The sequence below is a fragment of the Poecilia reticulata genome, chromosome 11 (assembly GCF_904066995.2).
Source record: "Poecilia reticulata chromosome 11, P_reticulata-male-v2, whole genome shotgun sequence".
Lineage (NCBI taxonomy): Eukaryota > Metazoa > Chordata > Actinopteri > Cyprinodontiformes > Poeciliidae > Poecilia > Poecilia reticulata.
The window spans coordinates 30,209,811-30,223,167 of record NC_088840.1 but is presented as its reverse complement, the minus strand read 5'-3'; the positions used below and the strand labels follow the sequence as shown (position 1 = coordinate 30,223,167).

The 13,357-nt window shown below is 45.4% G+C and overlaps 1 protein-coding gene across 34 annotated transcripts in view; it reads left to right on the top strand.

Annotated features, from left to right (window-relative positions):
* Window positions 1-12,859, top strand: part of epha10 (EPH receptor A10) — a 117,241-nt gene extending 104,382 nt beyond the window's left edge. For 2 of the 34 annotated variants that reach the window (XM_081613046.1, XM_081613045.1), the window contains exons 11-19: window positions 1,789-1,974; window positions 4,409-4,470; window positions 4,556-4,672; window positions 5,741-5,827; window positions 5,905-6,057; window positions 8,758-8,948; window positions 9,023-9,187; window positions 10,098-10,176; window positions 11,575-12,859. In XM_081613046.1, the coding sequence (XP_081469172.1) occupies window positions 1,789-1,974; window positions 4,409-4,470; window positions 4,556-4,672; window positions 5,741-5,827; window positions 5,905-6,057; window positions 8,758-8,948; window positions 9,023-9,187; window positions 10,098-10,176; window positions 11,575-11,682 (1,148 nt within the window). In that variant the 3' untranslated portion in view covers window positions 11,683-12,859. Of the gene's footprint in view, window positions 1-1,788; window positions 1,975-4,408; window positions 4,471-4,555; window positions 4,673-5,740; window positions 5,828-5,904; window positions 6,058-8,757; window positions 8,949-9,022; window positions 9,188-10,097 lie in introns of all 34 variants that reach the window. The other 32 variants (XR_014089980.1, XR_014089981.1, XR_014089968.1 and 29 more) reach the window with 32 other exon arrangements.
* The last annotated feature ends 498 nt before the right edge of the window (window positions 12,860-13,357 follow it).

Sequence of the window (13,357 nt, the reverse complement as noted above, 5' to 3'; positions counted from 1 at the left end):
ATTTAGCCTTAAGCTACATATTTAGCTTCAAGTTACATATTTAGCTTCAAGCTACATATTTAGCCTTAAGCTACATATTTAGCTTCAAGCTACATATTTAGCTTCAAGCTACATATTTAGCCGTAAGCTACATATTTAGCTTCAAGCTACATATTTAGCCTTAAGCTACATATTTAGCTTCAAGTTACATATTTAGCTTCAAGCTACATATTTAGCCTTAAGCTACATATTTAGCTTCAAGCTACATATTTAGCTTCAAGCTACATATTTAGCTTCAAGCTACATATTTAGCCTTAAGCTACATATTTAGCTTCAAGTTACATATTTAGCTTCAAGCTACATATTTAGCTTCAAGCTACATATTTAGCCTTAAGCTACATATTTAGCTTCAAGTTACATATTTAGCTTCAAGCTACATATTTAGCCTTAAGTTACATATTTAGCTTCAAGCTACATATGTAGCTTGAAGCTAAATATGTAGCTTTAAGCTACATATTTAGCTTCAAGCTACATATTTAGCCTTAAGCTACATATTTAGCTTCAAGCTACATATTTAGCTTCAAACTACATATTTAGCCTTAAGCTACATATTTAGCATCAAGCTACATATTTAGCTTCAAGCTACATATTTAGCTTCAAGCTACATATTTAGCTTCAAGCTACATATTTAGCCTTAAGCTACATATTTAGCCTTAAGCTACATATTTAGCTTCAAGTTACATATTTAGCTTCAAGCTACATATTTAGCCTTAAGCTACATATTTAGCTTCAAGCTACATATTTAGCTTCAAGCTACATATTTAGCCTTAAGCTACATATTTAGCTTCAAGCTACATATTTAGCCTTAAGCTACATATTTAGCTTCAAGTTACATATTTAGCTTCAAGCTACATATTTAGCCTTAAGCTACATATTTAGCTTCAAGCTACATATTTAGCTTCAAGCTACATATTTAGCTTCAAGCTACATATTTAGCCTTAAGCTACATATTTAGCTTCAAGTTACATATTTAGCTTCAAGCTACATATTTAGCTTCAAGCTACATATTTAGCCTTAAGCTACATATTTAGCTTCAAGTTACATATTTAGCTTCAAGCTACATATTTAGCCTTAAGTTACATATTTAGCTTCAAGCTACATATGTAGCTTGAAGCTAAATATGTAGCCTTAAGCTACATATTTAGCTTTAAGCTACATATTTAGCTTTAAGCTACATATTTAGCCTTAAGCTACATATTTAGCTTCAAGCTACATATTTAGCTTCAAGCTACATATTTAGCTTCAAGCTACATATGTAGCTTGAAGCTAAATATGTAGCTTTAAGCTACATATTTAGCTTCAAGCTACATATTTAGCCTTAAGCTACATATTTAGCTTTAAGCTACATATTTAGCTTTAAGCTACATATTTAGCCTTAATCTACATATTTAGCTTCAAGCTACATATTTAGCTTCAAGCTACATATTTAGCTTTAAGCTACATATTACTTTGGAGCTCAATATTTACGCATCTTTAGTTTTTGAACTAAATATTTAGTTTGAATTGACATTTATAAATCTGTGAACAACCTCAGAGTTTAGTACAGTGAAGATCGAATAATAAAAATCTCTTCATTATGTTTTCACCTGAAACACAACGCGCTGCTGCCTCTGAACTCAAGGTGGCGCTGTCCACGAAGCTTATCAGATCGATTCCTGATAATAAATCCGTTAGCTGTGCGTTAGCTGTGCGTTAGCTGTGCGTTAGCTGTGCTGAGGCTGTGCCCCTGCCCCGTGTCGCCCCCTGCAGGTGACTTTGGGGAGGTGTGCCGCGGCTGCCTGAAGCTGCCCAGTAAGCGGGAGCTGCCGGTCGCCATCCGGACGCTGCGGGCCGGCTGCTCCGACAAGCAGCGCCGCTCCTTCCTGAGCGAGGCCGGCATCCTGGGCCAGTTCGACCACGCCAACATCATCCGGCTGGAGGGCGTCATCACCACCGGTGAGCCGGGGTCAGGGGTCGTCTCTGTGGGGGCGGGGCTTGGAGCAGAGGAGCTGCAAACAGCAGCAGCTGCAGATGTGGAGGATCCAGTAATTGGTGCTTCAGAGACGCAGCAGGAGCTGAGATGCTCTCCAGTCCTCCCACCGCCTCACACACACACACACACACACACACACACACACACACACACACACACACACACACACACACACACACACACACACACACCCCTCCACCTGCCTCCCTCCCCCAAAACACCTGCTCTCTCTCTCCTGCTCGCCCACACCCTCTCGTTGTCAGACGACAAACATCCTGTTTTCCATCACTGAGCCCCAAACGCTCCGGTTCCCCTGACTGGACCAGTTCAGTTCTCTGGTTCGGATCTTTGGTTCAGTTCTTTGTTTCAGTTCTTTGGTTCAGTTCTCTGGATCAATTCTCTGGATCAGTTCTTTGGTTCAGTTCTTTGTTTCAGTTCTCTAGTTCAGTTCTTTGTTTCAGTTCTCTGGTTCAGTTCTTTGGTTCAGTTCTCTGGTTCAGTTCTTTGTTTCAGTTCTTTGGTTCAGTTCATTGTTTCAGTTCTTGGTTTCAGTTCTTGGTTTCAGTTCATTGTTTCAGTTCTTTGGTTCAGTTCTTTGGTTCAGTTCTTTGGTTCAGTTCTTTGGTTCAGTTCATTGTTTCAGTTCTTTGGTTCAGTTCTCTGGTTCAGTTCATTGTTTCAGTTCATTGTTTCAGTTCTTTGTTTCAGTTCTTGGTTTCAGTTCATTGTTTCAGTTCTTTGGTTCAGTTCTTTGGTTCAGTTCTTTGGTTCAGTTCTTTGGTTCAGTTCATTGTTTCAGTTCTTTGGTTCAGTTCATTGTTTCAGTTCTTGGTTTCAGTTCTTGGTTTCAGTTCATTGTTTCAGTTCTTTGGTTCAGTTCTTTGGTTCAGTTCTTTGGTTCAGTTCTTTGGTTCAGTTCTTTGTTTCAGTTCTTTGTTTCAGTTCTTTGGTTCAGTTCTTTGGTTCAGTTCTCTGGTTCAGTTCATTGTTTCAGTTCATTGTTTCAGTTCTTTGTTTCAGTTCTTGGTTTCAGTTCATTGTTTCAGTTCTTTGGTTCAGTTCTTTGGTTCAGTTCTTTGGTTCAGTTCTTTGGTTCAGTTCATTGTTTCAGTTCTTTGTTTCAGTTCTTTGGTTCAGTTCTCTGGATCAGTTCTTTGGTTCAGTTCTTTGGTTCAGTTCTCTGGTTCAGTTCTTTGGTTCAGTTCTTTGGTTCAGTTCTTTGGTTCAGTTCTCTGGATCAGTTCTCTGGATCAGTTCTTTGGTTCAGTTCTTTGGTTCAGTTCTCTGGATCAGTTCTTTGGTTCAGTTCTTTGGTTCAGTTCTTTGGTTCAGTTCTTTGTTTCAGTTCTTTGGTTCAGTTCTTTGGTTCAGTTCTCTGGATCAGTTCTTTGGTTCAGTTCTCTGGTTCAGTTCTTTGGTTCAGTTCTTTGGTTCAGTTCTCTGGATCAGTTCTTTGGTTCAGTTCTCTGGTTCAGTTCTTTGGTTCAGTTCTTTGGTTCAGTTCTCTGGATCAGTTCTTTGGTTCAGTTCTTTGGTTCAGTTCTTTGTTTCAGTTCTCTGGTTCAGTTCTCTGATTCAGTTCTCTGGTTCAGTTCTTTGTTTCAGTTCTTTGGTTCAGTTCTTTGGTTCAGTTCTCTGGTTCAGTTCTTTGGTTCAGTATTTGTTTCAGTTCTTTGGCTCAGTTCTTTGGTTCAATTCCGTGGATCAGTTCTTTGGTTCAGTTCTTTGGTTCAGTTCTCTGGTTCAGTTCTTTGGTTCAGTTCTTTGGTTCAATTCTTTGGTTCAGTTCTTTGTTTCAGTTCTTTGGTTCAGTTCTCTGAACCAGGACTGCTGACCCGTCCAGGTGACCCGTCTCTCGCCCGTTGACCTCGGGGCCCCTGATGACCCCGATGGGATGAGGATGTAAAAAGATGAAGGGAAAAATAAATCTGTAGATAAACAGACCAGGTGTGAAAATGCTAAGAAGAAATATCACAGGAGTTTTTTATTTCTGCTTCTTGGATGGAATATTAATGACTTTATCAAGCCATTTTATGACAGTTTTGGCAGGATCAGCTCTCCATACATGCATCCTGAAGTTGATGTTGGAGATGAACACTAGTTCAATCAGGCAAAACATTATGACCACTTTCAGGGGAGTGACGCTGGTTCTCTTCATCATGGCCGCCGTCAGTCGGTCCGGCAGGAAGTCAACGTTTTGGTCCGGTTCTGGTCCGGTTCTGGTACGGTTCTGGTCCGGTTCTGGTCCAGATTCATTCTGTCTGGAAAAGTTTCTGTTTCTCCAGGATAAAGATGAATCAGTTTGTTTCCCTCACCTCCTCCTGCTGGGTTCCTGAACCCGACCTCTGAGTTAAACCCAGCAGAACCGACTGGACCCGTTTCTCTCTGCGTCTTCAGGAAACACGATGATGATCGTGGAGGAGAGCATGACCAACGGAGCCTTGGACTCCTTCCTCAGGGTACGGCTCTGCACTCAGCCCCGTTGATGACCTCATGACCTCGATGGAGGGGGTTTGAGCTAGCTAACGCCTGCTGTCTCCTCAGAAACACGAAGGCCAGCTGAGCGTCATGCAGCTGATGGACATGCTGACCGGCGTGGCTTCAGGGATGAAATATCTCACTGACATGGGATTCGTTCACAAACGGCTGGCAGCGCACAAGGTGAGGCGGGAGGAGGTCACTTCCTGTCTCCAACAGGAAGTGACCTCCACAGGGTTTGAAAACATATATGAACTTTAGAGAACATGAAACCACAAACATTCATGTAGAACTCTAACATGTGGCGAACGTCTAATGTGCTACTAGCACAGCTAACCTTTCAATTAGCAATTTCATTAACATTTAGCGCACCTAGCTTCCCCTATAAGACATTTTAAATTCTAAACTGCTAATTTACTTTGTTGATTTTCAGCTAATGTTTATTATTAATGGTTTATGGTTAGCTATGCTAACTCTTTATTTAGCATGCTAGCTGTTTATCTAGCATGATAGCTGTTTATCTAGCATGTTAGCTGTTTATTTAGCATGTTAGCTGTTTATTTAGCATGTTAGCTGTTTATTTAGCATGATAGCTGTTCATTTAGCATGTTAGCTGTTTATTTAGCATGTTAGCCATTTATCTAGCATGTTAGCTGTTTATCTAGCATGTTAGCTGTTTATTTAGCATGTTAACTGTTTATCTAGTGTGCTAGCTGTTTATTTAGCATGTTAGCTGTTTATTTAGCATGTTAGCTGTTTATTTAGCATGGTAGCTGTTTATTTAGCATGTTAGCTGTTTATCTAGCATGTTAGCTGTTTATCTAGCATGGTAGCTGTTTATTTAGCATGTTAGCTGTTTATTTAGCATGTTAGCTGTTTATCTAGCATGTTAGCTGTTTATTTAGCATGTTAGCCGTTTATCTAGCATGTTAGCTATTTATCTAGCATGTTAGCTGTTTATCTAGCATGTTAGCTGTTTATTTAGCATGTTAGCTGTTTATCTAGCATGTTAGCTTTTTATTTAGCATGTTAGCTGTTTATCTAGCATGTTAGCTGTTTATTTAGCATTTTAGCTGTTTATCTAGCATGTTAGCTGTTTATTTAGCATGTTAACTGTTTATCTAGCATGTTAGCTGTTTATCTAGCATGTTAACTGTTTATCTAGCATGTTAGCTGTTCAGCTAGCGTGCTAGCCAGCGGTTGTGTCTGTAGAGGCAGAGTAACCTCGGCTCTCTCGTCGGGTTCCTGCAGGTTCTGATGAACTCCAACCTGACCTGCAAGGTGTCGGGCTTCAGGCCGCTTCAGGAGGAAAAGATCGACTCCATCTACACCACGCTGGTGAGAGGCGGAGCTTCACTGCAGCTGGCTCTGAGCGCTGACCCCTGACCTGTACACCCCGTTTGTTCTCCCTGCAGCACGGAGGGAAGAGCGTGGTTCTGTGGACCGCCCCGGAGGCCATCCAGTACCGCCGCTTCTCCTCGGCCTCCGACGTCTGGAGCTTCGGCATCGTCATGTGGGAGGTCATGTCCTACGGAGAGAGGCCCTACTGGGACATGGGCACCCAGGATGTGAGTCGGTACCCCTCCCCAACCCGCTTCTGTTTCCTGACCCAAATGGACTCTGAGCCCCTCCAGCTGCGTGACTAATCCTGTTTCCCTTGAGGACACTCGGACCGCCTCTGTACCGACCCGATTCTCCTCTTCTCTCTCTATAAAGAGCTGAAAACCCTGCAGCAGAACCAGAACCTTTAATGCAGCAGAACCAGAACCTTTAATGCAGCAGAACCAGAACCAGGAAGCCATTCTTTCTCTGCTGCAGACGGACATGCAGCAGATCCGGTCCGGTCTCTGAGTCACAGTTCTTCTGGTTTTATTTTGGGTTTCTGTGTTTGTGCAGCAGAACGGTGGCAGCTCAGAGGTAAACCCTGCAGATTTTCCCAGAATTCACTGCAAAAACACAAAATCTTAAACTTGATTTAGTTTCTAGAGATTCAGAAATCTCAGCATCCTTGAAATCAGACAAAACTAATTTGTTTTCAGTCAATAATTCATTATTAACATTGATGAAAAGGTTCTGTTAAAACGACTGGGTGTGTTTTTACAGTGTTCAGAGTTAGCATGCAGCTTCAGGCTCCTCCTCTGACCTCTGGGGAAGTTTCCCCTCAGCCGCCGTTGGATGATCAAACTTTCCAACTGAGAGGTCAAAGGTGAAGCTTGTAGAGCAGCAGAGATATTAATCCACTTTAAATGGAGACATTATATCATAACCGGGTTCCTGCTGGGCCCGGCCGCCTCCATCCGCTGTGGCCTTTCCCCGGCGCCGCTGATTAAATGGAAATGTCAGGAGCTCAGGTGTGAAATGACGCTGCTGACCGGAGGAACCAGGGCTGCAGCTACACGGGGGCCCAGAGGGGCCAACGGCCCTCAGCTCAGATTCATTAAAAATAATCACTGAAAAAATCCACAAATAAATGGATTTTAATTCACCTGAAATATGAAACTAAATATAATGTTGGGTCCCTGAAAAACAGAGTTACGGCCCTGAATGAAAAAGTTAAAGTCCAATTAAATGCTGAAGCAATTAGTCGTGATGAGTTGACAATTATTTCAATAACCTGTTAAGTTAGTAATTGATTAATCGGTAAGTGGAGAATTCAGAACAACAGAGTCAGCAGAAAAACTAACAGTTTGGATCAAATCGTCTCTTTAACCCAGAACTCCTCCAGAGTTCTAGCTTCATCTGGTCCAGATCGGATCTCTGGTTCTGCTCATGTTCCCACCTGAGCTCATAAAGGAAGAAATCCAGATGGTACTTTGGGTTCTAAAGGTTCTGGTTCTGTTTGCCAGCCGGCAGGAGGAAATGAAACTGATAACAGAAACTAAACCCAGTGGGAGGCTGCTGGGTTTGGTTCTGAGGTCCGGTCCGGTCCGGTCCGGTTAGCAGCTGGTTCTGGAGAAGCTGCTGGTGTCAGGAAGAGGAAACTGGAAGCTCAGGAGTTATTAATGAGCACCAAGATGGTTTCTGTTAACAGAGGTCAGAGGTCATTTAAAAAAAGTTTATAAGTAGGACGACAACATACAACAGACACACACAACAACACAACACACACACACACACACGCACATATACAACAACACACACACACAACAGACACACACACACCTCTGCTGTCCCTCAGGTATGAAGCTAATTTTAGATGAAGTGGTGAATTTCTCACCTGAAGTTACTGACTTCCTGTGTGTGTGTCTGTATGTGTGTGTGTGTCTGTGTGTGTCTGTATGTGTGTGTGTGTGTGTGTATGTGTGTGTGTGTCTGTGTGCATGTGTGTGTGTCTGTGTGTGTGTGTATGTGTGTGTGTGTGTGTGTGTGTGTGTGTATGTGTGTGTGTGTCCCTGTATGTGTGTGTGTGTGTGTGTGTCTGTATGTGTGTGTGTGTCCCTGTATGTGTGTGTGTGTGTGTGTCTGTATGTGTGTGTGTATCCCTGTATGTGTGTGTGTGTGTGTGTGTGTGTGTGTCTGTGTGTGTGTGTGTGTCCCTGTATGTGTGTGTGTGTATCCCTGTATGTGTGTGTGTGTGTGTATCCCTGTATGTGTCTGTGTGTGTGTGTGTGTGTCCCTGTATGTGTGTGTGTGTGTGTGTGTGTGTGTGTGTGTGTGTGTGTATGTGTGTGTGTGTCTGTGTGCATGTGTGTGTGTGTGTCTGTCTGTGTGTGTGTGTATGTGTGTGTGTGTCCCTGTATGTGTGTGTGTGTGTGTGTCTGTATGTGTGTGTGTATCCCTGTATGTGTGTGTGTGTGTGTATGTGTGTGTGTCTGTATGTGTGTGTGTGTCCCTGTATGTGTGTGTGTGTATCCCTGTATGTGTGTGTGTGTATCCCTGTATGTGTGTGTGTGTGTGTATCCCTGTATGTGTCTGTGTGTGTGTGTGTGTGTCCCTGTATGTGTGTGTGTGTGTGTGTGTGTGTGTGTGTGTGTGTGTATGTGTGTGTGTGTCTGTGTGCATGTGTGTGTGTGTGTCTGTCTGTGTGTGTGTGTGTATGTGTGTGTGTGTCCCTGTATGTGTGTGTGTATCCCTGTATGTGTCTGTGTGTGTGTGTGTGTGTCCCTGTATGTGTGTGTGTGTGTGTGTGTGTGTGTGTGTGTGTGTGTGTGTGTGTGTGTGTGTGTGTCTGTGTGCATGTGTGTGTGTGTGTCTGTCTGTGTGTGTGTGTGTATGTGTGTGTGTGTCCCTGTATGTGTGTGTGTCCCTGTCTGTGTGTGTGTGTGCAGGTCATAAAGGCCATCGAGGACGGCTTCAGGCTGCCGGCTCCGGTCAGCTGCCCCCCCCACCTGCACCAGCTGATGCTGGACTGCTGGCAGAAGGAGCGGGCGGAGCGGCCCGGCTTCAGCCAGGTCCACTCGGCGCTCAGTAAGAGCGTCCGCTCTCCGGACGGGATCGGCTCGTCCACGCTGGCGCGCAGGTTGGGACGCGGCGGCGGCTCCACCAGAGGCAGCCGGGCTGATTTCTGACGTGTCTCTGGTTTTGCTCCTGCAGGACGCTGAGCTCGTCCATCTCCCTGGCCGAGCGGCCGCTGCCCTCCTTCCCGTCCTTCAGCTCGGTGGGAGAGTGGCTGGACGCCGTGGACATGGGCCGCTACAAGGACAACTTCACCGCTGCAGGATACTGCTACCTGGAGTCTGTGGCTCGCATGACCGTACAGTGAGTGGCTTCAGGCACAGCTGAGGGAGCTACGGCGCGCTGGAGGGACAAAATTAGGAACATGGCACCACCAGCGGAGGCTACTGGTCTGATTAATGACCTTCAACTGGAGGAGGAGATGACTAGCTAGCGATAGCATTGGAGAGGCTAACGAGTAGCATTCTACTTCCTCTAGTAGCCATTAGCAGAGGAAGAGTGTATTTGCTAGTTATTTTAGTCATCCAGCATCAACTGCATTAGCCTTCAATAGTCTAGCATTAGCATTGGAAAAGTTAGCCTATGGTAGGCTGGTGTTAGCCTTTGATAGGCTAGCATTAGCATTTTATAGGCTGCTGTTAGCGTTGGATAGGCTAACTGGCATGCTGAGAATAATCTCTCATCCAAGTTTGAAGTTTTTAAGCTAGAGCAAATCAAAGATGCTTAATGTTGGTAAATATTAGGTGGAATCGCCATTCGGCCAATCAGAAGCCATCTTTAGCTCCATATTGTTCAGTATTTTTGTGTTTTTGTCATGTTGGGTTTTTGTAAACTGTCATAACACGTACGGGAGCTAACCGACACATGCTACTTGTTAGCCTACGTCAGGGTAATGTTGGTCTTGGATTGACTAGCACTAGCCTATCCATGGCTAACACTAGCCTATCTGTGCTAATTTACAGCAAAGGAAGTAGCCAATCCAGTGGGTGACCATTATTCTCAGCTTGCTAGTCCCTAACCTCTCCAAAGCTAACACTAGCTAGTAGTTTTGTTCTCAGTTAGCGAAGCCAGCTGAACTTTGATTAAGTCAGTTTTAGAACAGATGTAGCCTCCTGCTACATAGAAGTAGCCGCCACCTGGTGTGTGATAGTCTTAATTTTGTCACTAATGTCGTGCCGTAGGCCGCAGCTTCTGAGTGTCTGTGTCCCTGCAGAGACGTGCTGAGCCTGGGCGTCACCTCCCTGGACCACCAGAAGCTCATCCTGGCCGCCATCCAGACGCTGCGTGCGCAGGTGATCCAGATGCACGGCCGGGGGGTCCAGGTCTGACCGGGGGGTCCAGGTCTGACCGGGGAGTCCAGGTCTGACCGGGGAGTCCAGGTCTGACCGGGGAGTCCAGGTCTGACTGACCGGGGGGTCCAGGTCTGATCTGACCGGCCGGGGGTCCAGGTCTGACCGGGGAGTCCAGGTCTGACCGGGGGGTCCAGGTCTGATCTGACCGGCCGGGGGTCCAGGTCTGACCGGGGAGTCCAGGTCAGACCGGGGAGTCCAGGTCTGACTGACCGGGGGGTCCAGGTCTGACTGACCGGGGGGTCCAGGTCTGATCTGACCGGCCGGGGGTCCAGGTCTGACCGGGGGGTCCAGGTCTGACCGGGGGTCCAGGTCTGACCGGGGGGTCCAGGTCTGACTGACTGGGGGGTCCAGGTCTGACCGGGGAGTCCAGGTCTTATCTGACCAGCCGGTGGGTCCAGGTCTGACCGGGGGGTCCAGGTCTGACTGACCGGGGGGTCCAGGTCTTATCTGACCGGCCGGGGGGTCCAGGTCTGACCGGGGGGTCCAGGTCTGACTGAGGGGTCCAGGTCTGACTGAGGGGTCCAGGTCTGACTGAGGGGTCCAGGTCTGACTGACCGGGGGGTCCAGGTCTTATCTGACCGGCCGGGGGGTCCAGGTCTGACCGGGGGGTCCAGGTCTGACTGAGGGGTCCAGGTCTGACTGAGGGGTCCAGGTCTGACTGACCGGGGGGTCCAGGTCTGACTGACCGGGGGGTCCAGGTCTTATCTGACCGGCCGGGGGGTCCAGGTCTGACCGGGGGGTCCAGGTCTTATCTGACCGGCCGGGGGGTCCAGGTCTGACTGACTGGGGGGTCCAGGTCTGACTGACTGGGGGGTCCAGGTCTGACTGACTAGGGGGTCCAGGTCTGACTGACCGGGGGGTCCAGGTCTGACCTCACCTGGCTGCGGCTGCTGCGCCTCACCCAGGTGTGCAGGAGGAGAGGAGCGGGGAGCGTCCACCCTGGAGGACAGACCAGCAAAACCTGGACTCGTCTTCCATTCCTTCATCCCTTCTTCCTGTTTCCAAGAGGAGGCGAGCGGGCGACCCGAGGACCGCAGTGATGTAATGTGACCTTTGTGACCTCTGCTGCTCCGTCCGGCCAATCAGAGCCCCGGACAGACAGGTTTGGTGGGATGTCCCTTTAAGACTAATCTTGGCACACGGACTCGTGTTTCCACGCCGATCCGACCGACCAACTGGAGCGGGCCAAGTGGGCGGGGCTTCAGTGGTGGCCCAATCAGAAACAGACGCTGTAAAAGGTTCAAACTGTGGGGTTTTTCTTCTCCTTGGTGCTTTTTCCTGGTTTTCTTTGTGCTGGACGTCATTTCAGTAACAGTCCTCATGTTTCTGTGTTTACAGGTTCAGCTCAAAAACCTGGAATATCAGGAAAAAAAACATTCTGTCAGATTCCAGGAACCTCTCGTAATTCTGATGATTAAATCTCAGAGAAGGAAAAGCCAGAAATAGATCTGAGCATTGAGAAGTGGTGGAGGGAAGGAGCTGGTTGTTCAGAGCTCTGCATCCAAGCACATTAATGGAAGATTGAGTGGAAGGAAAAGATGCCGCAGCAACAGGGAGAACCGCAGCCTGGGAATCTGGAGAAGCTCCAGCAGGAGCTGAGGGAAAAAGACCAAAATGTTCCCAGATCCTGATATTTCTGCTTAAAATATCACCCTATTGATTTGATGCAATATTCTAATTTTCTGAGACATTTTGGGTTTTAAAACTTTATCTATTTATTCTAATATTCAGATTTTCTGTGACAATTTTTGGATTTGTCTCCTATTTATTTCATTTTATTAATTTTTTTTATGATTTTTCTGAGACAATAAATGTTGGGATTTCAGTCTTGATTCGTTTTTTAAAATACATTTTTAACATTCAGGTTTTCTGAGTCTATTTGGATTTCAGGCTTTTTGTTTTTTACTTTTATTTTTATTATTTTTTATGTGAAGCAGATTTTGGATTTTCATTCTTTGAGCCAAAATCATCAGAACTACTGGAAACAAAGGATTAAAATATGTCACTCTGTGTGTGAAATGTCATTGATTGATTGATTGATTGATTGATTGATTGATTGATTGATGAGAAGAGGGACAGAAATGTTTTTCAGTTTATGGTGTTTTCCAGGCGCTGCGCCCCCTGGCGGCCGCCCTGCTGTAAACCTATGTCTCCATATTTATTCTCTCCACAGAGGAAGGTTTTATTAGTTCGGTTCTGTTGGGTTTGGACTCGGAACCGGCAGAGGGAGGTTTGAACTGTCGGTACACAGTATCTGTGCGTTCCTGAAGTCTAACTGGACTCGCTGGTTCTGTGTGATTCCTGCTGTAAACATGATGATGTTGCACTTCTTCTTCTTCTTCTTCTTCTTTGGGTTTCTTCTTCTTGACCCGCTCTCCGCTCCGCGTAACCAGTTTTGATGTTTAATACTGTAAATATGTATCTGAAATGCCAAATCTATTTTTATAATTTGTTTGAATAACGTGTTGATCTAATATCTGCTCACCGTGTAAAAGTTTTACTGGTTACGTTTGGAATATAAAACGGATCGATGAACATTTCTTTCTAATGATTTTTACCTGACTGGAGGAAACCTGATGGCTGTTGCAATATTTAAACGTGTTATTAAAAAACTCCAACACCAGCAGCCGGTTCCGCCTCTTCAGATGCTGAATCAGCGCAAAAGAACAAAGCAACGTTTTGGTTATTCAGTCTGTAGGAGAGAAAAACTCCACATGTTCATCTGAAGTGTCAAAACATTTAATTTAATGAAGTTTATAAATGCATCGAGAACATTTAGCTTCCAAACCAAATATTTATTTTTAGCTTTATATATTCAAATGGCCAACTATATAATTAGGTTGCTAGCTAAACATTCAGCCAGCTGCTAGCAGCTAGCTAAACGTTTAGCTAGCAGCTAGCCAAACATTCAGCCAGCTGCTAGCAGCTAGCTAAACGTTTAGCTAGCAGCTAGCCAAACATTCAGCTAGCAGCTAGCTAAACATTCACCCAGCTGCTAGCAGCTAGCTAAACGTTTAGCTAGCAGCTAGCCAAACATTTAGCCAGCTGCTGGCAGCTAGCTAAAGCTTTAGCTAGATATTGAGATCTTTATTTCAGACTAAAACTTTTTAGATTTACATTC